Source organism: Lissotriton vulgaris, chromosome 2_1 (genome assembly GCF_964263255.1).
Source record: "Lissotriton vulgaris chromosome 2_1, aLisVul1.2, whole genome shotgun sequence".
Taxonomy (NCBI): domain Eukaryota; kingdom Metazoa; phylum Chordata; class Amphibia; order Caudata; family Salamandridae; genus Lissotriton; species Lissotriton vulgaris.
Window position 1 is genome coordinate 1,072,185,067 of NC_141687.1, and position 26,691 is coordinate 1,072,211,757.

Here is a 26,691-nt window from a genome sequence, read left to right on the forward strand (position 1 = left end):
TGACTTAACTGCTGGCGAGCGGGAAAAGAAAGATGAACACTGACTCACTGCCTAATAGTATGGAGACCCGGGCAGTGGTTATGTGTGTCGTGGCTGTGACCTTGCATCCTCCTCTGGAAGGAAGTGAGGTCGGATATTCAAAAAGTTGCTGGACCCGACTCAAGTGAGTGGTGTGCTCTTCACGTCCTAGCATCCAGCAGCATTACCGGCAGCAGTAACGAAGCATTCTGGTGACAACCAACACGTCTGATTGCAAGTAGGTTCCATGCACACGTACACCACCACTGCCATGCACACACGCACACCACCACTGCCATGCACACACGCACACCACAACTGCCATGCACACACGGACACCACCACTGCCATGCACACACAGACACCACCACTGCCATGCACACACGCACACCACCACTGCCATGCACACACGCACACCACCACTGCCATGCACACACAGACACCACCACTGCCATGCACACACGCACACCACCACTGCCATGCACACACAGACACCACCAGCTGAGTGCAGAGTGCTGAGTAGTGAGTAGTGAGTTTCCAGAGTGCAGAGTAGTGAGTGCAGAGTAGTGAGTGCAGAGTAGTGAGTGCAGAGTAGTGAGTAGTGAGTGCAGAGTAGTGAGTGCACAGTAGTGAGTAGTGAGTTTCCAGAGTGCAGAGTAGTGAGTGCAGAGTAGTGAGTGCAGAGTAGTGAGTGCAGAGTAGTGAGTGCAGAGTAGTGAGTAGTGAGTGCAGAGTAGTGAGTGCACAGTAGTGAGTAGTGAGTGCAGAGTAGTGAGTGCAGAGTAGTGAGTGCAGAGTAGTGAGTGCAGAGTAGTGAGTAGTGAGTGCAGAGTAGTGAGTGCACAGTAGTGAGTGCAGAGTAGTGAGTAGTGAGTGCAGAGTAGTGAGTAGTGAGTGCAGAGTAGTGAGTGCAGAGTAGTGAGTGCAGAGTAGTGAGTGCAGAGTAGTGAGTAGTGAGTGCACAGTAGTGAGTAGTGAGTGCAGAGTAGTGAGTGCAGAGTAGTGAGTGCTGAGTGCAGAGTAGTGAGTGCAGAGTAGTGAGTGCATAGTAGTGAGTAGTGAGTGCAGAGTAGTGAGTGCAGAGTAGTGAGTAGTGAGTGCAGAGTAGTGAGCAGTGAGTGCACAGTAGTGAGTGCAGAGTAGTGAGTGCACAGTAGTGAGTGCAGAGTAGTGAGTAATGAGTGCACAGTAGTGAGTGCAGAGTAGTGAGTGCACAGTAGTGAGTGCAGAGTAGTGAGTGCACAGTAGTGAGTAGTGAGTGCAGAGTAGTGAGTGCACAGTAGTGAGTGCAGAGTAGTGAGTAGTGAGTGCAGAGTAGTGAGTAGTGAGTGCACAGTAGTGAGTAGTGAGTGCACAGTAGTGAGTGCAGAGTAGTGAGTAGTGAGTGCACAGTAGTGAGTAGTGAGTGCACAGTAGTGAGTGCAGAGTAGTGAGTAGTGAGTGCAGAGTAGTGAGTAGTGAGTGCACAGTAGTGAGTGCAGAGTAGTGAGTGCAAAGTAGTGAGTGCAGAGTAGTGAGTGCAGAGTAGTGAGTGCAGAGTAGTGCGTAGTGAGTGCAGAGTAGTGAGTAGTGAGTGCAGAGTAGTGAGTACAGAGTAGTGAGTACAGAGTAGTGAGTACAGAGTAGTGAGTAGTGAGTGCAGAGTAGTGAGTACAGAGTAGTGAGTAGTGAGTGCAGAGTAGTGAGTGCAGAGTAGTGAGTGCAGAGTAGTGAGTGCAGAGTAGTGAGTGGTGAGTGCAGAGTAGTGAGTAGTGAGTGCAGAGTAGTGAGTGCAGAGTAGTGAGTGCAGAGTAGTGAGTGCAGAGTAGTGAGTAGTGAGTGCACAGTAGTGAGTAGTGAGTGCACAGTAGTGAGTGCAGAGTAGTGAGTAGTGAGTGCAGAGTAGTGAGTGCATAGTAGTGAGTAGTGAGTGCAGAGTAGTGAGTGCAGAGTAGTGAGTGCAGAGTAGTGAGTGCAGAGTAGTGAGTAGTGAGTGCAGAGTAGTGAGTAGTGAGTGCACAGTAGTGAATGCAGAGTAGTGAGTGCACAGTAGTGAGTGCAGAGTAGTGAGTAATGAGTGCACAGTAGTGAGTGCAGAGTAGTGAGTGCACAGTAGTGAGTGCAGAGTAGTGAGTGCACAGTAGTGAGTAGTGAGTGCAGAGTAGTGAGTGCAGAGTAGTGAGTGCAGAGTAGTGAGTAGTGAGTGCAGAGTAGTGAGTGCACAGTAGTGAGTAGTGAGTGCAGAGTAGTGAGTAGTGAGTGCAGAGTAGTGAGTGCACAGTAGTGAGTGCAGAGTAGTGAGTGCACAGTAGTGAGTGCAGAGTAGTGAGTGCACAGTAGTGAGTAGTGAGTGCAGAGTAGTGAGTGCAGAGTAGTGAGTGCAGAGTAGTGAGTGCAGAGTAGTGAGTGCAGAGTAGTGAGTAGTGAGTGCAGAGTAGTGAGTGCACAGTAGTGAGTAGTGAGTGCAGAGTGCTGAGTAGTGAGTGCAGAGTAGTGAGTGCAGAGTAGTGAGTGCAGAGTAGTGAGTGCAGAGTAGTGAGTGCAGAGTAGTGAGTAGTGAGTCCAGAGTAGTGAGTCCAGAGTAGTGAGTCCAGAGTAGTGAGTGCAGAGTAGTGAGTGCACAGTAGTGAGTGCACAGTAGTGAGTAGTGAGTGCAGACTAGTGAGTAGTGAGTGCAGACTAGTGAGTAGTGAGTGCAGAGTAGTGAGTAGTGAGTGCAGAGTAGTGAGTGCAGAGTAGTGAGTAGTGAGTGCAGAGTAGTGAGTAGTGAGTGCAGAGTAGTGAGTGCAGAGTAGTGAGTGCAGAGTAGTGAGTGCAGTGTAGTGAGTGCAGAGTAGTGAGTGGTGAGTGCAGAGTAGTGAGTGCAGAGTAGTGAGTGCAGAGTAGTGAGTAGTGAGTGCAGAGTAGTGAGTGCAGAGTAGTGAGTAGTGAGTCCAGAGTAGTGAGTGCAGAGTAGTGAGTAGTGAGTGCAGAGTAGTGAGTAGTGAGTGCAGAGTAGTGAGTGGTGAGTGCAGAGTAGTGAGTGCAGAGTAGTGAGTGGTGAGTGCAGAGTAGTGAGTGCAGAGTAGTGAGTGCAGAGTAGTGAGTGCAGAGTAGTGAGTGCAGAGTAGTGAGTAGTGAGTCCAGAGTAGTGAGTGCAGAGTAGTGAGTAGTGAGTGCAGAGTAGTGAGTGCAGAGTAGTGAGTAGTGAGTGCAGAGTAGTGAGTGCAGAGTAGTGAGTACAGAGTAGTGAGTAGTGAGTGCAGAGTAGTGAGTAGTGAGTGCAGAGTAGTGAGTGCAGAGTAGTGAGTGCAGAGTAGTGAGTGCAGAGTAGTGAGTAGTGAGTGCAGAGTAGTGAGTGCAGAGTAGTGAGTAGTGAGTGCAGAGTAGTGAGTAGTGAGTGCAGAGTAGTGAGTGCAGAGTAGTGAGTGCAGAGTAGTGAGTGCAGAGTAGTGAGTGCAGAGTAGTGAGTAGTGAGTCCAGAGTAGTGAGTGCAGAGTAGTGAGTAGTGAGTGCAGAGTAGTGAGCGCAGAGTAGTGAGTGCACAGTAGTGAGTGCACAGTAGTGAGTGCACAGTAGTGAGTAGTGAGTGCAGACTAGTGAGTGCAGAGTAGTGAGTGCAGAGTAGTGAGTGCAGAGTAGTGAGTGCAGAGTAGTGAGTGCAGAGTGCAGAGTAGTGAGTGCAGAGTAGTGAGTAGTGAGTGCAGAGTAGTGAGTGGTGAGTGCAGAGTAGTGAGTGCAGAGTAGTGAGTAGTGAGTGCAGAGTAGTGAGTGCAGAGTAGTGAGTTGTGAGTACAGAGTAGTGAGTAGTGAGTGCAGAGTAGTGAGTGGTGAGTGCAGAGTAGTGAGTGCAGAGTAGTGAGTAGTGAGTGCAGAGTAGTGAGTGCAGAGTAGTGAGTAGTGAGTGCAGAGTAGTGAGTAGTGAGTGCAGAGTAGTGAGTGCAGAGTAGTGAGTGGTGAGTGCAGAGTAGTGAGTGCAGAGTAGTGAGTGCAGAGTAGTGAGTGCAGAGTAGTGAGTGCAGAGTAGTGAGTGGTGAGTGCAGAGTAGTGAGTGCAGAGTAGTGAGTGCAGAGTAGTGAGTGCAGAGTAGTGAGTGCAGAGTAGTGAGTAGTGAGTCCAGAGTAGTGAGTGCAGAGTAGTGAGTAGTGAGTGCAGAGTAGTGAGTGCAGAGTAGTGAGTAGTGAGTGCAGAGTAGTGAGTGCAGAGTAGTGAGTAGTGAGTGCAGAGTAGTGAGTAGTGAGTGCAGAGTAGTGAGTAGTGAGTGCAGAGTAGTGAGTGCAGAGTAGTGAGTGCAGAGTAGTGAGTGCAGAGTAGTGAGTAGTGAGTGCAGAGTAGTGAGTAGTGAGTAGTGAGTGCAGAGTAGTGAGTGCAGAGTAGTGAGTGCAGAGTAGTGAGTAGTGAGTGCAGAGTAGTGAGTGCAGAGTAGTGAGTGCAGAGTAGTGAGTAGTGAGTGCAGAGTAGTGAGTACAGAGTAGTGAGTCCTGAGTCCAGAGTAGTGAGTCCTGAGTCCAGAGTAGTGAGTGCAGAGTAGTGAGTGCACAGTAGTGAGTAGTGAGTGCAGGCTAGTGAGTGCAGAGTAGTGAGTAGTGAGTGCAGAGTAGTGAGTGCAGAGTAGTGAGTGCAGTGAGTAGTGAGTGCACAGTAGTGAGTAGTGAGTGCACAGTAGTGAGTGCACAGTAGTGAGTAGTGAGTGCACAGTAGTGAGTGCACAGTAGTGAGTGCACAGTAGTGAGTGCACAGTAGTGAGTGCACAGTAGTGAGTATAGAGTAGTGAGTAGTGAGTGCAGAGTAGTGAGTGCAGAGTAGTGAGTAGTGAGTGCAGAGTAGTGAGTAGTGAGTGCAGAGTAGTGAGTAGTGAGTGCACAGTAGTGAGTGCACAGTAGTGAGTAGTGAGTGCACAGTAGTGAGTGCACAGTAGTAAGTGCACAGTAGTCAGTGCACAGTAGTGAGTATAGAGTAGTGAGTAGTGAGTGCAGAGTAGTGAGTAGTGAGTGCAGAGTAGTGAGTAGTGAGTGCAGAGTAGTGAGTAGTGAGTGCAGAGTAGTGAGTGCAGAGTAGTGAGTGCAGAGCAGTGAGTGCAGAGCAGTGAGTGCAGAGCAGTGAGTGCACAGGGTGAACAATTCCAATCCATACCACATAATTCCATTACACACCACATGCATACACTCCATAACACATGGCTAAAAGACATTGCCATTTACAATGCCATTAGCTCTAACTCAAATAAATCCGAGACCTATTGCATTTCCAATGCTTGTTGACCTTTCAATTATTAACAGTGCATTTAATATTTGTGAAATCTCTTGCTAATAAAATGTTAAGCTCTGAACCTTCATTAACCTTCGTGCTAAATCCAATTTGTATGTGTGTGTACTTGAGGAATAGAGGAGTGTGTAGTAATATTGGTCTTTTCTGCCTTTCTCTGCCATGGTGTACATTGTCTCTACATTGTTTGTTGATGTGAGTGTTGTAATGTGCTGGGCCTGCAACTGGTGGTGTGAATGGAATCGTGTGTGTCACGTTTGAAAGGTGTATGAATGGCCTTTAAAGCGGTTTGTGCCTTGATGCGGATTTACACCTCACGAGATGCGAGTCATTAGTTCAGCGTTTTGGAACTTTCAGTAAACAGTGTATTTCATTTTTGTGAAATCTCTCGTTAATAAAATATAAATGTTTAACCTTTCACTCGCCCTCGTGACAAATCTAACCAGTGTGTGTGTGTGTGTGTGTGTGTGTGTGTGTGTGTGTGTGTGTGTGTATACTTGAGGACTAGATGGTTGGGCAAGAATTTTTGTCTTTACTGTCTTTCTCTGCAAAGGTGTACATTGTCTCTAGCAAAAATTCTAGATATTTTCTTAAACTAAAAACCATGGGGAGTACAGGGTGGCGTGCCTCTCATGGATCCCAACAAGCTTTCTTACCAGCAATGCCCTGCAAACCCCAAAATGTGTCTAAAGTCATACATTTTTCCTGCATTAGTGAGCTATATTCTTCTAGAATCAAAAGGAAACCCCCAATTTCCTACCACCCAGTGTTCCCGCAATTCTCCCGATACAAATGCTACCTGACTTGTGTGGGTGGACCAAATGACTGCGACAGGGAAGGGCCCATAACATAATCTGGAAACATCAAAATGATCTATCACAAAACGACCGGATTTTCCTACTGAGTCAACTGCATTTTTGTCCCGGCTCGGCGGCCATCTAGGGAAACCTACTAAACCCAGACATTTCTGAAAAGCAGACACCCGGGGGAGTCCAGGAAGGTGTGGCTTGCATCGATCCCCAACATTTTCTTACCCAGAATCAGTGGTGGCTCATAGTGGGAGTCCTGGGGGGCGATGAGGCAAGGCAGGGTAGGGTGGGGGGGTAGTGCAGTCAGCCATACAACATCCATAAGTAAAGCAAGTAAATAAATAAATAAAACTATTTGCCTTTTCTCGCTGCATTTCAGAGTGCCCCTCCCCCGCCCCACCACCCGCAGCACTCCCACTGCGAGCTGCCACTGCCCAGAATCCACTGCAAACCTCACATTTAGCTAAAAAAACAAAAATGTTCCTCACATTTTTGTGTGGGACAGTTGTGGGATTACCAGACCGACACAAATTTCCAGCCATCCAGTATTCTTCCACGTCTCCCGATAAAAATGGTACCTCACTTGTGTGGGTGGGCCAGCTGCCCGCAACAGGGCAGGGCCCATAACGTATCGTGGAAACATCCAAATGATCTATCACAAAACAACCTGGTTTTGCAAGGGGGAACACATGCGTTTGTGGTCCCGGGCTTGGCGGCCATCTATAGAAACCTAACAAACCCAGACATTTCTGAAAACTAGACACCCGGGGAGTCCAGGGATGTGTGGCTTGTGGGGATCCCCCAGCGTTTTCTTATCCAGAATCCTCTGCAAACCTCTAATGTAGCTAAAATAAAAAATCTAATTTTCCTCACATTTCTGTGTGGGAAAGTGGTGGGATTACCGGGTCGACACACATTTCCAATCGCCCAGTATTACCCCAGGTCTCCCTAAAAATGGTACCTTACTTGTGTGGGTGGGCCAACTGCTCGTGACAGGGAAAAGCCAATAACGTATTGTGGAGACATCAAAATTATCTATCACAAACCGGCCTAGGTTTTTTTGCAAGGGGGATCGCCTGCGTTTTTGGTCCCGGGCTCACATTTTCCTCACATTTCCGTGTGGAATCCCTGCGTCTGCACACATTTTCTACCAATCAGTGTTCCCCTAGGTCTCCTGGGTAAAATGATACCTCACTTGTGTGGGTGGGCCAAGTGACTGTGACAGGGAAGGGCCAAAAATGTGTAGAGATTGAGGGAATATCACAGCAAGTTGATAAGCACTCTGCTTCTGGCTCACACTCAAGTGAGGTATCATTTAATTGGGAGACTGAGGAGAACGCTGGGTGGTAGGATATGAGTGCCGGCGTGGTGATCCCACACAGCAATTTGATTTTGTTTAGCTAACTTTAAAGTTTGCAGAGGATTCTGGGTAAAAAAAACAGTGGGAGATCCATGCAAGCCACACATCCCTGGTCCCACCCAAGTGTCTAGTTTTCAGATATGTCTGGGTTTGGTAGGTTTCCCTAGGTGGCTACCTAGCTTGGGACCATAAACGCCAGTGATTCCCTTACAACACCATGTCATTTTGTGATTGATAATTTTGATGTCTCCACAGTATGTTTTGGGCCATTTCCTGTGGTGATCATGCCTCAACTTTTAACTTATACGTATATTACTGTGATTGCACTTTACCCCCTTGTAACCATCCTTTTTTAAATTATAAATAGCTTTTTATTTTTTTTATGCTAAGAAATAGCCAGAATATTAATTATAAGTAACATTTTATGTCTGGAAATGTTTGTACTTTTATGATGTGAATATATCGAATAAAGTATTATCATCATCATTTCCTGTGGTGGACACTAGGCCTAACCACACAAGTGCGGTATAATTTTTATTGGAAGACTTGGGGGAATACTGGGTGGATGAAAGTTTGTGGCTCCCCGCAGATTCCACAACTTTACATCACAGAAAAGTGAGGGAAATATGTTTTTGACACATTTTGTGGTTTGTAAGGGATTTTGGGTAACACAACCTGGTGATAGCTACACAAGTCACCCCATTCTGGATTCACCTGGGTGTCTAGTTTTGAAAAATGTACAGGTTTGCTAGTTTTCCCTTGATGCCTGCTGAGCTAGGGCCCAAAATCCACAGCTAGGCGCATTGCAATAAAAGGGTCAGTTGTCAGTGGAAAAATGTGATGTGTCCATGTTGCGTTTTGGGCTGTTTCGTGTCGCAGGCACTAGGGCCTACACAACAAGTGAGGAACCATTTGTAGCAGAAGACTTATGGGAACACAGAATGGTGGAACAAGTGTTATTAACAATTGTCTTTTTATGCATTTCTGCCTTTCAAATGTAACACAGTGTGTAAAAAAGAAGTCATTTTGAAAAATGCCCTCTAATTCACATGCTAATATGGGTACCCAAAAATTCAGAGATGTGCAAATAACCACTGCTTTTAAACTCCATATCTTGTTCCCATTTCGGAAATATGTAGGTTTACTTGATATCTATTTTTCACTCTTAATAGTTTACCAAATTAATTGCTGCATCCCTGGTACACAATGAAAAACCATTGCAAGGTGGAGCTCAGTTATTGGGTTGGAGTACCTCGGGTTCTTGGTAAACCTACAAATCCTATATATCCCCACAACAGGAAGGGACCAGCAGACATAACGGTATATTGCTTAAAAAAATCTGCCATGGTCAGAAGTTACAGGTAAAAGCGTAGAAACAGATGGCTGTTTTTTCCACTCAATTTAAACTTTCAACTGTTACTTTCTATTGGAAAACCTTTAAGGATCTACACACATGACCCCTTGCTGAATTCAGAATGTTGTCTACTTTCATAAATCTATGGCTTTCTGGGATCCATTATTGGTTTCAGACCCATTTCTACCACTAACTGGAGAGAGGTTGAAAGTGAAAAAAAATAGGAAAAATAGGCTATGTCCAAGTAAAATGTCAAAACTGTGTAGAAAATGTTATTTTCCTGACAAACGTCTGCCTGTTCCTGGAGGATGGAGATTTTAGCACTGCAATCCCTTTGTTGATACCATTTGCAGGGGGGAAAAAATCAGACACTTTCTTCTGTAGCACTTTTTCCCCATTTCCCCCCAAAAAACTAAATGTAGCTGTATTCTGGCTAATTTCTTGGTCCCCTGCAGGGAATCCAAAAACTCTGGGTACCTTTAGAATCCTCAAGATGTTGGAAAAAAAGGACACAAATTTAGCATGGACAAAAAGTTATGGAGGCCTAACCGCGAACTTCCCCAACTAACCATAAAACAGGCAGGGCACGGGGACTGCAGTGGGAAGGCCTGGCAGCGAAGGGAATAAAAGAGGGGAGTAATTAGAAAATATTATGTATTATAGAGAATGTTTTGTGGGTGTACCTTTTTGTAATAATGAATTTGAAGACTACAGGCCTGTCCTAATAAAGTGCCCTTTTATGCTCTACAGACTGGTGTCCAGGTCTTATTGCACACTGCCCCATACAAGACAGACTAAATGGAAAGCAAGTGGCTAAAGATCACAATTTTTCGATTCAGACCAAAATAGAAACGTGATTTTCCTACAAATGTGTTTTACACCATCGCTGGCAGTACAGGCAGGCCTTCCCTTATACAAATCTTTCTCCATAGGCGAAGACAACTTGAAGCCCTCAAGGGTGGAGGTGGCAAATGAGAGGGAGGTTTCCCTACAACATGAAACACATCTTTGTCCATAGGTTAACAAACTAAATGCCCTCCTGGTGGAGTGTTCCCTGGACAACAGACAAGGCTTTAGCCATATGTAAACAAACTGAGGTGCGCGTGCTGTATACCCTGTGACAACAGCAAATGGCTCCCCATATTAACAAACCAAACATACCTTTAGAGATGCGGTGTTCGATATAACCTGGATACATTATAGGTTCTTTTTGTATGGGTGGGGGGATAAAAAAATATAACACCCATCTATAATTTAGAGGCACAACGAGGGAATCTAGGCAACTTCAGGCTCAGAAAGAAACAATCACCTACCTGGGAGAGAAAATGGTCCTTGGGAGGGTGGAGGAGAGGCCACACCGACCCCGCTTTGGCACAGACAGCACAAATGGCCCTGAAACAAACAAAAAGAAATCCCTCAGCTTGGGGGGAGGGGAGCCAAGAAATATAAGTCGGGGGGAGGGGGGGAGATGGTCTGGGGGCAGGCAACCTCAGAGCCAGTGATACAGGCCTCGCTTCCGTGGGACGTGCTTACCTTGGTGCAAGGGGCGGCCTCTCTGTGGGCACACTCTATGTGAGGCTCGGAATCCCACCGTGGAATCCAGGACATGGAACCGCCCGCAACATCTCCTGCACAGCATACTGACAGGTACCTGGAAAAGAAAGAGAAGACAGACGTGAGGAAAGATGATGGAAGGAGAGGAGACACGGGAACAGGAGGGAGAGATGGGAAAAGAAGGGAGGTGATGGTAAGGAAGTTGATGACAAATGAGGATGGGCAGAGAAGGAGGAGGAAGATGTGAAGAGAGCCTCGCGCGCAGAAGACACAGGAGCAAGAGATTCAAAGACAGAGGAAGGGGTGAAATAAAAGGTATGAAGGAGTGACAGGTGAGGAGAGCCTGAGCCAGAGGAGACACATGAGGAGGAGAGGGTGGAGGAGGCGAAAGGGAGGCAAAGTACTTGAGGGATTACAAACTATAGCAATAACACCTACAGCTGCTGTGATTATCTTCAAAGTTGACTATGCACGGGCCACAGGCTAGAGAAGCTCTCCACGCCAGCAGCAGGCACTAACTGAACCCAGAGCGCCTGGCAACGATGGAACCCTGGAACACGTCATGTAGGGAGGGCCCTTAAAGTGAACTAGGACAACGCATATCAAGTAACTTTACAGCAGTGATATAGAGAAAGGGCGGAGGGAATAGAGAGAGACGTGAGAGGACCCGGAGGAAGAGGGGAGAAGGTGAATAGAGTGGGGAAAGAGGAGAGACGGGCGAGCCACTGAAGGCTGAGCCTGGCTCAGGGTCAAAACCAGCCGAGCTTTCATGTGGCTTCTGACCGCCACACAAGATGTAACCTCTTGCACCAGGACAAGCAGTGCTTTAAATGGGCCGGTACTGAGTATCGGACATTTTTTATTTTGAGAGGGAGAGTACCTGCACCTCAAGAAAAACGTAATACTTTTAATTGGAGAGTTCCGGCACTTCTCAAAAACAAGCAGGTACTCTGGTACAGAGTACCTGCACTTCTATTTCTCAATTTTAAGCACTGAGGACAAGCCTTCAACGTTTCTGTACAACAAGAGAGACAGGTAAAACAGAAGAGAGAAACAGAGAACGAGACACCCATTTAGAGGCTGGATTGAACCAGAAAACCTGGGATCAAACCCGGCTTCCCTGCTTGGTCCACACTGTGTGATACTAGGCAAATCTCTCTCTTATGTTGGATTTAACAGACTGAAATGTTGCTCCATGAAGAATCTAAGCTACATTTTCATTGCACCGCGCGGGGATTGTTGGTGGAGGCAGGCCCGGCTCCAGGAAGTTTTATTTGGGTGGGCCAAGGGTGCATTTTGGTGGGTGTTTTAATCTAAAAGATAGTCCGGACTCCAAGCATAGATCCAAATGTTGTAATCAAATGATAGTTCAGACTTCTAGCGTTGATTAGTTAAGTTCTTTATTAAGATGTAACATGGAGAAACCCCACCAGGAGCAGCCTCCCTGCTGCTCAGCCCATACCCAACTGACACAGACATCCAACATTCTATCCACACCAACATTCCACACCACACTCATACTGACTGAGCAGCAGGTACAACACATCTCCCTTCTTTACAGGGAAAAATGCATTGTGAAACAAATTAAATGAAACAATTAAAAGACTGACAATATGGGAAATAAAACATAGACATATTGCCAAGAAATTGGAAGCAACACATGAGAAACTATGCATGTGTATGTACTTAAAAACCAAGAAAAAAGATGCAATAATTCAATACATAAGAAACTATGCATAAATAGATGCATAAAAGACCACACTGATAATTCACACTGAATAATAAAAGAAACGTCTCACTACATCTTGCACTGAACCATACTAGGGACATCAACATCAAAAAGACATTTCAACATCTTGCACTGTACCACAACCCATCTAGCACTGAACTGTTAAAAGGAGCGTCACACCCTATCACACTCAGAACAATAACAAAAACGTCACCACATCTCACAGTGAACTAAACAAAAGACATCACATCACTTCTCTTTTCCATTTAAACCACCATCCCACATCACAAACCAAACCCCACATGCCAAAGATCATCCCAGTTTGCCAGACTGGCACGAAGAGCAACACATGGGAAACAAACCTAAAAGCGGTGCGTAAGATAACAACAAAAAGTAAAGGAGCACCACACATCAGCAAACAAACACCCTCATGACACTGCTACACGCACTCAGCAAAAAAAAAAATATATATATGATGGTGCATCACACACTCGCTAACTAACATACCAATCATAACAATGCTACACTCACCCACAAAAGGGAAACTCAAACACCGATGCAAAGAGACAATGGGTAACTTATTTACGCACCGTCATTCCAACAACAAGCATATTATAAGGAGTGACTTGACACTTCACAACCATCTCATACACTACATGAAAGCAATGAGTGGCTTAACACTTCACAGTCACCTCATAGACAACATCAAACCAGTGAGTGGCCTAATACTTCACCGCCATCTCATACAACAACAACCCACCAATCTGGTTCCAGTTGCGGGACTTAGCCCCCCCCCCCATTCTCCTCCCAACACTGGTTATGGGACTGGGCTCCCTGTCGTGGTTCAAGTTCTGGGACTTTTGTCCCCTTCCAACTCTGGTTATGGGACTGGGCTCCCTGTCGTTGTTCAAATTCTGGGACCTTTGTCCCCTCCCAATACTAATTATGGGACTGGACTCTCTGTCATCGTTCAAATTCTGGGACCTTTGTCCCCTCCCAATTCTGACTCAATGACCAGTTTCTGAGATTGCTATTCCAGTTCTGGGCTCACTCTGGAATCTAACTTTAAGAATCAATGTTCTGGTTCTGGCCTCTCTGCCCCTTATCTCTTTCTTTTTTTTTTTTAAACATTTGCCCCTATTATAGGCTCACTGACCCGCTGAGTTAAGTCCTTGTAGGGCAGTTATTATAAAGTATGGCACAGACTTGATAAGCAATGACTCATGGCAACCAAGCGGAACCTGATATCCGGGGCGCTCCATACCTCAATTGGCAGAACAATGTCCAACAATATGCTTGTGACAAGAGATTCCTAGAACAGTCGGCTCCCCACAACACTGAAAAGAAAGCTGACCAACCAAAGGGCACCGCGCAGTGACACAGGAATGCACTGGTACCTGTGATATCTTGATCCTGTGTAGCGACGACATTCACCTTAACTTTATTGCAACAGCATGCGTGGTTGGCAAGGATCACATCACGCTCGCGATAGGCTGTGCCAAATACATGCAACCTCCGCATCAAAGATGGCGGCATGCACAGGTGACGCCACGCTGGATGATTTCACGACACAGGGATGTACAACAAGTCCTGCTCCAAGTAGTCTTGCAGGAACAGCGCCATAACTAGACCAGGTTTAGTCTTTGCCAGACAGGTTCATGAAAATGTAGGATTTCACGGCTTGTGCAGACAACACACGCCATAGAACTTGTCCACGCAGCATTGAAGAGATCCACACGCCCACACGTAAAACAAGGTAAGGGCACGCAGGTTGAAGATTTAAATGTCGCATGTCTTTTTTTTTTTTTGTTTTAAATTTTTGAAAACCTTTATTGTGCATAGTAAGCGTACAAATACGGGCCCACAACCATGCAGGCCGGCCTCGAAAGCAGTCAGTAGCACAAAAAGTAAGAATAGATCAACCCAGCAGTCCCAAAGAAACACCACGCGATAAGTGTTCAAGACGTGACTTGAATAAAGCGGGACCGCCAGGTACAGGAGGAATCAGGTTAATTTTTTAAAAGTTTTGTAGATAAGAAGGATCAGATGCAGTCAATCCACCGAAAGCAAATGGCAGGCAACGAACCAGCGAGTCAGTAGCAAAATGAGGGAGAGAAATTAAAAGCAACAAAGGATAATAACCATCAGGATAGTTGCACAATAAAACAGTACATGTTGGCCATCGCCCGCCCCACGGACTCAGTACACCCAAATCCACGAAAGTGACAGTATCAACAGCGGAGAGACTAGGTATCACTACCCCGAAGCACCTGACTGACCCAAAGGAAAGCAAGAGAAAGAGAAACCAAGAAAAGACGAGAGAAATAAGGCCCATAGAAACTGAAACTAAAACAAAATCCCTACCCCCAACCCCCCACCCTGCACGTATGCGGAGGCTACGGCCTACCCCCCCCCCCCCCAAGCAGCGTGCCTGTCGCCCACAAACCGAACCCGAAATTTAGAACAGAAAAGGGAAGAAGAGAAGAAAAAGAAAAAACGTGGTACACATAAGGCCGGAGGAGGGCCAGCGGATATTCCCAAAACTACCATCACTTATCACTCCGGCCGCCCGATCCCAGACCCCGCGACCAATACAATACCCATGTTCAATATCCCCGGCAGTCCATCAGCGTCCCAGCAGTACAAGTGAGAACAGTCCCGACACAATGGGAGGCACACTCAACCCTGCCCCCTGCGATGCGAAGCAGCGACATAGTCCGGCCTCATGGTAGACATCTTGAAGGAGGCAAGCGAGCCAAGTATCCAGATCCGAGTGGGGGGACAATCATTAAAACCCATCCGATACACAGCCATGTAGGTATCCGTGGCACAAAAAGGGATAATGCACAACAGAGATCCCCCGGAATTGGCAAGCCAAGTCGATGGGAGCCGCGTCAGGATGAGGAAGCAAGTCACGCCGGGGACCTCAGGAGGAGCAGCTAGACATGGCGCCCGGCTGCGCGGCTCCAGCCACATCGCATCTCCCGAAACTTCAGTTCGCCCCAAGGATAGTACAGCCGGCATCTCAACTGTAGTAGGATCTCGCACCCTCAGTGTGTCGATAACAGCCGGAGAGGAGGAGCAACAGAAGGCAGTAGCAGAGTGTGGCACAGTATCCTGCTCCCGGAGGTGTCCATGGTCAAGCAATGGTGTCACAGGAGAAATCAAATCCAGCCGGTCTCCCAATACACGGGCAGCAGAATGTAGAGCCGCTCTCAGAGTAACTAGGGCGCCCAAAACGTCACCAATCAGCACTGGTGCATCGGGAAGAGAGGATTCAGCAGTCCTCTGCATGCGAGGCGAACAAGTGCAGCACTGTCCCATAAGCCATCCACCATCACCATCCGCAGTCAGCTGGGCACTGCGCAAACACGAGTCATGGCACAACCAGTCCTGAGGTACAGGGGAAGCACACTCCATGTGTACAAAGTATCAGCGTGGCGTGGGCAGACAGCTGTATCTTCGGTAGCAGCCCAGGGTCCGCTGTCTCAGGAAAGGAGAGCAGGCTGTAAGATGGCGCCCAGCCCAGCCCGTTGGGAGACAAAGTATCCAGCAAGGTCGTCTCCGGGTGAAAGACACGATACAATGTGTTCCCCGCAGCGGCGGCGCGCGAGCCCGTTAAGCGATGAAGCAGGTTAAAGGGAGCAGAACGAGTCTTACGCCGCCGTGTACGATCCGCCGGTGATGGTGGCTGTTGTTGTGAGCAGGGCCGGCCCCAGTCCGAGAACAAAGACCCGGCCACAGCCGCGCAGCGCCAGGAGGAGGCGGAGACGTTCCAGTAGTCTCACTGCCGGGATCGAGCAAGAAAGCACACCAATAGATCCGGGGTCGCCTCCCGGTTCCGCCAACGCTACTTAATAGCAGGATAGGCAACAGGATAGGGCAGAAACCGGGAGAAAGGCGAGAGGGTCGGCGGAGCCGAGGAATCAGGCGGCCATCATGGTTGCCGGTTAGGCTCCTCCCCCCAAATGTCGCATGTCTAACGGACACATTTGAGAAGTTTGTGAGAAGGTTTTAAAATCATACCTTTAACGGACATCTCCGCTGAGGCTCGCAACAAATCTGTGCCAATAACATATGCCCAAAGAGTAACAACACCCAGTTTAACACTGTGAATACTTGTACCAATCGACAGCTGCTGAGGATCATTCCAGTGTCAAAGTTGAAAAATGTCCATCACCATCACAAGACACCGGGCATGATCTTTACCCACATTTGAGACTCCATCAGCCGTCACGTAGTCAGCACTTCACACCTTGGCCCGATCTTTGCCCCTAATTACCATATTTCAAGGTGTGAATCTTCATAGTGCCAACACCATCACGTGATCAACACTTCACACCGTGGTTCAAGGTGTGAATCTTCACAGTGCCAACACCATCACGTGGTCAATACTTCACACCAGGTCCCGATCTTTGCCCCCGATTAAATATTCACATAACACTGTGGCTCATACTTCGCCCTTGATTAACACAGCTGGATCTGGCACGCTTGGGCTCTAGGGCAACCAATGGCAGGGTCACTGGTCGGGTTCAGGGGTGCTAGATAATGTTAAATTCATACTTTTAAATCCATAAAAAGTCCTTTACCTTAAGATTTCCTTGGACTTCAAGTTTCCGTTTCTGTAAAAAAAAAAAAATGTAAGGTAATTTTCCAGTTTCCATGGGTGGCACATGTGGATTCTTCTACATGATCATCGCCACATTTTGTAATCAAATGATAGTCCAGACTTCTAGGGTAGATTAGTTCAGTTCTTTATTAAGATGTTAACATGGAGAAACCCCACCAGGAGCAGCCTCCCTGTTGCTCAGCCCATACCCAACTGACACTCACCCACTTTTGTACAACTTTGTTTGCCATAAGTTGGCAGGGTATGCTCAGACGTGAGTCCCTTGCTCACTTTGCCTCTGGATTCAAGCAAGCCTGGCTGAAGACGGCTGAAATGCCAGAAAACGGTCCTAGGAAGCTTGTTTCCGGTCCAGGGAAGGCATGGCTTGGCAGTTTGGGCTAGACTGTTCCCATGAGGCTCAGGGTCAGACTGATTTGCATATGGCCATGCCTGAACTGGGGTGGCAGAGTGTGCTAAAGAACGGTGATGGATTAAACCCAGATCTGTTGACTGGGTGTGAGTGTTTGATTGGTTCAGATGCTCCGTCCATCACCACCCCCTTTTGTACCACTCACAGACATCCAACATTCTAGCCACACCAACATTCAATACCACACTCATACTGTCTGAAAAGCAGGTACAACAGTGGGCCACAGCAGGCCCAATTTGTCGCTTCTTGTGGTAGCCTACAAGCCCTAGATTACATCATATCTACTTACAAACAGTCACCATGAAACAGCAGATCGATTCCGAGGGTATACAGAGCATGTGGAGAGTTATTTGAAAGTAAGAGCAATGTCTGGATCTAAGTGCAAACTGCAAACCCTCAAATTCCAGCAGGCCAGCCTTCAACACAAGATCTTCCAGGTCCGATTATCCACTTTTCTACCATCACCCTCCTGTGCACCTTATCTCACAGCTGACCTTGGGCCCAGCCCCATTAAGCCACCATCCAGCTCCACTTGCCTTATTCCCATAAAAAACATTACTAAAATCACCTTCAAACTTAAAACATTGAATATATCAGTAAATATAATTAGCACACACTTTAAAATATGTTCCACAGTTGCCCTAATGACCTGACTGCTAATTAAATAAACAAAAACAGAAAGGCCATGACAGGGCCGTCTTCAGCACTAGTGCAAAAGTCTTTTTGGCGCCCCACCAGTGACTTCTTTCTTCGCATATACCATTACTACCCCCTCCAACAGTGTCCTTCATCTCTCTGTAGCCCTTCTCTCATATGCATTTCATTTGTTGTATAGCGCTGCTTTAATCAGTGTAGAGTGTCACAGTACTTTACACACAAACACATTATATATACAGAGACAATGAATCATATAAGTATGTAAATCAGCGTATAGGGATGTCACATACGCCAATGAGGATTACAAGGCCTAGGAATCCGCTGTCTTTCATACTGGTGGGCAGTATATTTTAAGAGGGTTTGGGCTGGGGAAGCACAAACTCAGGATTTAAAGCATACCCCAGTGGTTGGGGGTTGGCTTTACTAATAAAAATGTATATCAGCCCAAACTCTTTTCAGCAACATTAAAATAATGAAAGACTGGGGAATTTCCAACTATCTAGCAACACAAAAAAGTGAAGTTCTAACTATACCATTCAGGCTTGCATGCAGCTCTTTGATGACAGTTCATAGGTCACTGTCCTATGCTAGGATTGTAACTTCTGAACTGCAAGTAAAAGAATTATCTCTGTGACAAGGGTAGTAACCCACTGAGCTATCCACATAAAATACATCTTATCTGCATTTCAAAACTACCAACAGGCAAAGCAGGATCATTAATCACCAGTTACCTAGACAGGTTTATTGTTGTCTTGCATCCATGGCCATGATAATGAAAAAAACTATGTAAATGAAGCAAACAAAAAGTAGGTGCCTTGCTGGGCCTGTGCAGATTTTAAAAACAAGAACAAATAGTAGCACATTCTCTTACCTACTCAGTTAGTCAAACTTTGTGTCACAGCCTGATCTGATAAGTTGCGGCAGTGGTCAGGAAAGGTGAATAAGGATAAACAATCTTCTTTTCTCCAGCATGGAATACACAGCAGGATGGAAGTTACTCAGTGCCAAATAAAGATTTTTCCCCTTCACCATGCTCCGCTGTACCTGCACAACACAGCCCACCTTCTAAAAGGAAATGCGTGATTGGTGGTGCCTGTGAGAAAGAGCCCAGGCTCAATCACACAACTCCCAGAAAGGAAGAAATACAACGTTCAGAGAAATGTTTTTAATTAAAGTTGCCATTTTCTGGTGGCCTTCATGTCCTCACTGCGAGGGTCAAGGCTCTTGTTTGGGTGGGCCAGGCTCATGTTTGGGTGAACCTGGCCAACCCGCTAGAACCGGGCCTGGGTGGAAGGCAGGTGCGATGACGTTGCAGCCGAAGGGCTTTTGCAGTGATTTCATCACACATCTCCTGAGGTGAATGGCTTTCTCTCACAAGACAGTGTTGGATCAGGACGCTTTGTGCGGCCCCTCAGCCAACGCAGGTGCGGCAGCAAGGTCTGCACTGAGTACGGCTCTCCAACCTTTGGTGTTTACAGTCGGTTGTAGAGGGCTTCACCCGTCCAGGGCCCTTTCATGCTTTTTCCGGCACAATTGGGAACTTAACTCCTTGGACGCTCATGACGAGCTCAGCTCGTCATGATGTACACCTCCATACACTCATGACGAGCTGAGCTCGTCATGAACAATGGGATTTTAAAAAATTCAGCATTGACGATGAATTTCCTAAGCGTTGATGTGGTTAAGGAGACCGCGATGAGGCGGCATCCTCTAGTGTTTTGGCCACAATTTCTGCCTGTCGCACTATTCCGAGGAGGGAAAGTACTGCTGGGCCACCACTCTTGAGGGAATCGCTTAACTCACCCCACCAGAATAGTAGTGCCCTGGAATATCCAGCTCAAAGGAAAGGGATACTGGAAGGAGACATAGCCCAGGGAGGGTGTAAAGTATGATGATCCAAGAATAAAGTTAAAGTATTTATTAATGGTGGAAGCCCCAAAGATAAAGAGTCAGACAACTTCTAATGACCTCTTGCTCCACTGGCTCCTCAGACTAACTGTCCTTACAATCTAGAATCCCAAGATTAGCCTGGGAACAGCAAGAGAATGAGCATTCAAGAACAAGCAAAACACAACACATCTTCTCCCGTACAAAATATACAACCAAAAAAAAAGGATAACTTATGCAAAATAAATAATGTTAAAATAAATGCAAAGCTATACAGTATAAAAAGGTATACATCATAAATAAATGTCAAAGTGAATGCAAAACTATACAGTATCAAGATCACACTCATAGTCAGATAACCATTTGGGCTTGTTCCTTACACGTTTGCCAACATCAGAAGATTTATCATTGCTCACCTCAGGCAAGGTAATGCTGCAACCACTTTCAACATTTTCATTCAAATAACCATCTTCACCCACATTTTTTGTCAATAAAGCATCTTCATCATCTTGTCGTAGTGCACTTAAACCATTACCATCAACAACATCGTTCATGGTATTATTAATTGCAATACTCTCGCAAACATCATCATCACCAAACAAGTCCAACTTCTTAGTGAACTTATCATCTCTTGCTAAGTCCTGATTTACGACAGCAATTCTTTCTAGATTCCAAATTTTGACATCACTTAACAAAACAGCATTGCGTAACACCTCAACAACAGTTAATGGCTCAGAAAATTGACTCTCACCCTTCTTGACCTTACTGGAATTTCTCACTTTACATAACACCCCTTCTTCCATTTTAATATCCTTGGAATTGGTTTTCAAATCATACTGTTCCCTTATACTTCAAATGGGTGTCCATAATTTGTTTTCTAATGTCATCCATGGAAATAACATTGTTAACTGGATGCAAAAGCCAATCAGGATTAACTTTGTTCTCGCTTTCCTGCCTCTCATGACAACAAAAGGGAAAACACCTAAAGCACCATGCACAGGAATTCTGTAAGCCCATACCGCTTTAACAACTTGAATTTTCCAGTTCTCATTGTTTTTCAAGGCCAATTGAACAGCTTTCTTAATCACTCTGTTGAAGCGTTCTATCATTCCATTACCACAGGGGTTGTAAAGGGATGTAGTCTTGTGTTTGATGACAACCTTAGCAAAATAATCTTGTGCCTTAAAAGAAACAAATTGTACACCATTATCAATTACTATAAGTTTAGGAATACCTTCGTTGAGAAAAACCTCATCCAAAAATGTCAATACTGCATCTGAATCCACTTTATCAAAAATGTTGATGACAGGCCATCTGGAGAACATATCAATTAAGGCAATAACATACTTGTGATTCTCTCCAATGGGGCCCGTAATATCAATGTCTAAAGTTTCCAAAGGACCATAGGGAACAATAGGTTCACACATAGATGGTTCCAATGTTCTCAAAGACTTATCAGAATTGGCACAAGCGACACAATTCCTTACAAATCTTTTTACAAATAAATCAAGTCCAGGCCACCAAAACCACTGTTTAACCTTCTGTTTATTTTTAACAATACCCAAATGCCCTTCATGACATAGAACGTCCATCTTCTTCAAAAGACTCCTGGGAGGAGTTACTTTTTCTCCCCTTTGATTATGTTGTCCTCGGCAGCAAATTCACATCTCACCTCCCAGAACGGCCTAGTTCCACGATAAGACTAGATTTACTTGGCCAACCATCTTTAATGTACTCCCCAAGTTTAACTAAAATTCTGTCACGAGTACATTCTTCAATCCATTCTTCCTTCTTAATGCACGTTATGCCCTGATCTAAAATATATGCAATTCTAAAATCTTCCCATTCAGACACTTCACCTTCCTCAATTTTCAAAGGCATTCTAGAAAAAAAGTCAGCAGTAACGTTGCTTTTTCCAGGAACATATTCAATGGTATAAATGAAATCTTAAGAGTCTCATAGACATTCTGGCAATCCTAGCCGATGCTCTAAACATGCCCTCATTAGTTAATAACTTAACAAGCGGTTTGTGATCAGACCTCACAACACATGCTTTACCCCACGAAAAATGGCCTAAAAGGTTCAAGAGCCCAAACACATGCCAGGGTCTCCTTTTCTATCACAGAAAATGTTTCTTCTAAAGGTGACAAAGCCCTAAATGCAAATGCAATGGTACTCTCCAGTCCCTTTGAGTCTTTTTGAATTAACACACCACCTAGCCCTTTATTGCTTGCATCCACTGTGACAATATTATTAAGATCAGGGTCAAAATTCCTTAAAGCAGGAGCATTGGCAATGTCTTTTTTGATTTGTTTAATTCCTGCTGGCACTTAGAAGACCAACAACATTGTCTTTGTTTTAACAATTGCCTTACATTTCAGATTTTGCTAGAAAAACCTGACAAACTTGGAGTAAAACTCAGCGAGTCCTAAAAAGGATCTCAACTCCTCCTTGTTTGACAGAGCTGGTGCTTTGATAATTGGATCAATTAGTTCTGGTTTAGGAGAAATACCTTCAACACTCAAAACGTGTCCCGGATAAGAGACACACATTTTGGCAAACTTGCACTTAGAAAGCTCAACAGTGAGATTCCTGTTATTCAAAATCTATAATACGGTACATGTTCTTCTGTAGATTTACCATACACCAAAATGTCGTCCTGAAAGCATTTGACGTTTTTTATTTTACCGAAAAGTTGGTGAATCCGCCTTTGAAAAACTGCAGCTGCAGACGCCAACCCAAAAGGCATCCCCTTTATTAGAAACAACCCATGGGAGTGATGAATGTAGTGTATTTTTTGCAATCAGGGGCAGTGCGTCCATTAGGGCGCTGGGGGCGTTGCCCCACAAGCCGCCAGTGCCCACAGCTCCCTCGGAGTCTCTGAACTAAAGTAAACTCTCAGTTTACTTTAGTTCAGAGACGCTGAGGGAGAACTGACAACCATTTCAGTCAGCATGACGTAGGACCGCCAACCCCCTTAAGAGTCTGAAGGGGGTGGGCGGTCCTGCGTCATGTTGACTGACTTGTTTGTGAAAAAGGGGCAGCAGGCAGCACCACAAGTGCGCATGAGTGGGGACGGAGGTAGAATTTTTGCACCGTGCCCACTCATGCACACTAGTGTCTGCTAAGGCTACTAGCTAAGGCAACTTTCTAAAGGGTGCTTTTAAAAATGACGTTTTAATATGAATTGCTCATGTCATGGAAAAGCTGTTCACCGAAATTATTTAAGATCAATTTCCTGTAGTGTTATTTTATTGTGCTGACCTGTTCATATGGTAAATGTAAATTATTTTATGATGATGAGAATTCAAGAAAACAAACAGGGTCATACCGATGCTAGAAGGCATTCTACACATTTTGATTACATGGCACTTTCAACCTTACAGAATTATTAGGTATGGGTACATAGCAAGGGTTGTCCTCAAGCAGGGATGCTCGTTGTGTGGCCCCTGGGCCGCTTGCGGCCTGCCTGACCTTTCCTCGCTGCCCCCTGGTGAACAGTAGCAGTGGGCTGCTCTTTACTTGACTGAGCACGAACATTCAGAAAGATGTTAAACGGACAAACATGTATTTACACATTATCTGAAGCTATGGAAAGGAAGCAAGGGTGGTGTCCTGCACCAATTACCTTTAGGGTCACCTTCATGTTTGAAGAAATCATGCAAGAGATAAATATGAGAAAGTCTCTTCAAAATAAAAAACAAGTGCATTTCTCTAACACGTGGAAGAGTTTGACCTTAGGTTATATCACAGTATTGAGTGGGATTTATTAGAAGTGATAGTTTTCAAACATGAACTTTAGAAACATTCTTGCCTTTCCACGCCTCTGGCTACAATGGCATTAGAAAACCAAGAGGTAAGTCAGTTGTCATGTCCGCCCTCTAGGAGGCCTAGGTTGTAATTATAGATGGAATAACATAGTACTTTAATAAATCAAACACAAGAGAAGTTTTTGTACAGTGGACGTCATGTATTTCAAGTTGCTCTGCTATATTAACGTAAATAAAAACGAGGCAAAGTGAAACAAAACAATTGCCTAGGATTACACGATTTTGTCAAGCAGAGAAACCAGGATTGACCCCATGTTTTCAGGTTTCATATTGTGCAATGCAATTACCAAATGGGTATCTCTTTGCCTCTCCCATTTTCACCAAAGTGATGCTTTGCTTCTAATTTTTAAGACACGAGTTTAGAGTGTGCGGGGCAGACAGAAGCCACAAGAAGGCTTGGATTGTTTTGTAGCTCAAGGATTGAAGAGAACCTCGAACTTAGCCAGGCCACACATCTCGAGCTTGTATAAGCCTTCAGTGGCTCAATCACCCCTCTCCCATAACAGCATTAAAGGGTTACTAGGAACAGAAAAACTGAACAATAAGACTGGGAGTTCCCTCCCTCACAGTTAAAATCAGATGATTGTTCGGTTACATCCCTGTTTCCTTATCACATACTTACTACCAGTGTTTAGTTCATTTTTAGTTTTTCCTATCTCTGTATAAAAATAAGGAACAGAGAAATCTGTTCAGAAAGTCAAGAGCACACAATTTGTCACAAGGGGAGGCTGGGATTAATAAAAAAAGTTTTGCTCATTACCCAACAACTGGGGTGTGAGTGGTTCCAACTATGAAACTCAGGGGCTACTCTCGCCAAAGAAATACAACTGTGTTGTGGAACTAGTCCAGACTTTAAATAAAGAGTTCATAACCAGCATATTTTGGCAAAGTGGTAAAGCCAGGATTAAATGTAAAGTCTTCTAGTGCCCCCACTGACCCATGTCTAGTGGCGGAGGTTGGGTGTTTCTATACGCCCTTCTCTGTGAATTGCACATCTTGCAAGGGGATGTTTGTGAAGGTTTTTAGGTTGAGGCTACCGTTGCACTGCGTAAGCAGTGGGCGGAGCCGAAATTTTATGTTGTGTAGTATGAGGGCCTGAACACGCCCCTCTTCTCCATTGGCTGGCCTCGTAAATGCTGGCCAGCCATTGGAGGAGATGAGCGTCACTCAGTTCAGGGCCCGCCATGACGCGATTCGGGGGGGGGGGGGCGTTTTTCTCTCTTTTTTTAAGCCCCGCCCCTTTTCTAGTGGTGGGCGTTACACCCTCCCTCTCGCCGAGGTCCCAGACTGACCTAAACACGCCCCTCAATACAAACAAGCATTGGAAATGCAATAGGTCTTGCATTAGGAAAGTTTGAGCTATTTGTCTTGTAAATGACAATTTTTTTTTATTTGTGTTGGTTTTGAAAATAGCTAAATTAATAGCTTTGTCATTTACAATGCCAATAGTTATAACTTTCGCAAATGTGACACCGATAGCATTTGTAATGCAATGTGTTGTATTTACGTGACTTACATGTATTGATATTACAAATAACAATGTCTTTTAATGTTTTTAATGAATTAATACTTTAATAAAAGTTATTGTAATTTCTAATGGCAATAGCTTAAACTTTTGTAAATAACTTTTGTGAAGATTATGTTCAGTATATTTTATTGTGACGAAAATCCAAGAACAGAAGTGAAATATTAACATCTTTTTGTTACATTTGTAATAAAGCTTGAAATATTGAGAGAACATATTTGAACCAGTTGTTGAATGGTTGCACAGATTGATGCTGTGGTGGCGCTGAGTGATGTTGTGATGGCGAACGAGCGATACTGTAGCGTTCAGTGATGCTGTGGTAGCGCATAGTGATGTTGTGGTGCCCCTGAGTGATGCTGTGGTGGTGCTGAGTGATGCTGTATGCTATGCTATGTTTTGTTTTGCTTTCCTATGTTTTGTTTTGGTATGCTATGTTTTGCTATCCTATGCTTTTGATTTGTCATGCTATGCTATGCTGTGTTTTGTTATGCTATGTTGTGTTATGCTATGCTATGTTTTGCTATTCTATGCTATGTTGTGTTTTATTATGCTATGCTTTGTTTAGCTAGGTTATGTTTTGTTATGCTATGCTATGGTTTGTTGTGTTTGGTTTTCTATGCTTTGCTATGCTATTATATATGTTATGCTATGCTATGTTTTGTTTTGCTATCCTATGCTTTGTTTTATTATGATATGCTATGTTAAGTTTTGCTACCCTATGCTTTGTTTTGTTTTGTTATGCTACGCTATGTTTTGTTGTGTTTTGTTATGCTATGTTTTGTTATGTTATGCTATGTTTTGTTATGTTATGCTATGTTTCGTTCTGCTATGTTTTGTTGTGTTTTGTTATGCTATGCTTTGTTGTGTTTTGCTATGCTATGTTTTGTTTTGTTATGCTATGTTTTGTTTTGCTATCCTATGCTTTGTTTTGTTAGGCTATGCTTTGTTATCCTGTGTTTTGCTATCCTATGCTTTTTTATTGTTATACTATGCTGTGTATTGTTAATCTATGCTTTGTTTTGTTATGCTATGCTGGTGAGGGTGTGTGAGGGTGAGTGAGAGTGAGGATGAGTGAGGGTGAGTGAGAGTCAGGGCGTGTGAGGGTGTATGAGGGTGTATGAGGGTTGTGATGGGGTGTTGAGGTGAGTGAGGGTGTGTGTGGATGTGTGAGGGTGAGGGGGGTGAGGGTGAGAAGGGGTGAGGGCGAGGGTGTGTGAGGGTGAGGGCGTGTGCGGGTGTGTGAGAATGAGAGGGGTGTGAGGATGAGATGGGGTGTGAGGGTGAGGGGGGTGAGGGTGTGAGGGTGTGTGAGGGTGAGGGGGTGAAAGGTTGAGAGGGTGAGGGTGAGGGGTTGTGAGGGTGAGGGGGTGTGAGGGTGTGTGTGAGAGGGAGGGGGTGTGAGGGGAAGTGAGGATGAGGGTGTGTGAGGGTGAAGGGTGTGAGGGTGTGGGTGTGAGGGTGTGAGGGTGAGGGGGTGTGAGGGTGATGGGGGGTTGAGGGTGACGATGTACCGTTATCTATGAGCAAGGAAAAAAGGAAACAAAGGTCAGATTGGTTGCACATTGAAAGACAGCATCAATAACTTTTATATAGCGCTCTGACCTACACACTGATCACCTTGAAGCAATATAACTAACTGGTGTTACTATTACCCAATCGAATATTTCATTTGGACGGATGGGTTATCTGACCAAACTAAGATGCCA

General features: G+C 45.2%; 1 protein-coding gene across 1 annotated transcript in view; it reads right to left on the reverse strand.

Moving 5' to 3' along the window:
* The window catches only part of NLRX1 (NLR family member X1), a 201,206-nt gene that overhangs the window by 113,824 nt on the left and 60,691 nt on the right, over nt 1-26,691 (reverse strand). The window contains exons 2-3 of the mRNA XM_086956764.1: nt 10,298-10,415; nt 10,078-10,156 (exon numbers count right to left, since the gene is read on the reverse strand). Coding sequence (XP_086812890.1) covers nt 10,078-10,156; nt 10,298-10,403 — 185 coding nt within the window. The 5' untranslated portion in view covers nt 10,404-10,415. The remainder of the gene's footprint in view (nt 1-10,077; nt 10,157-10,297; nt 10,416-26,691) is intronic.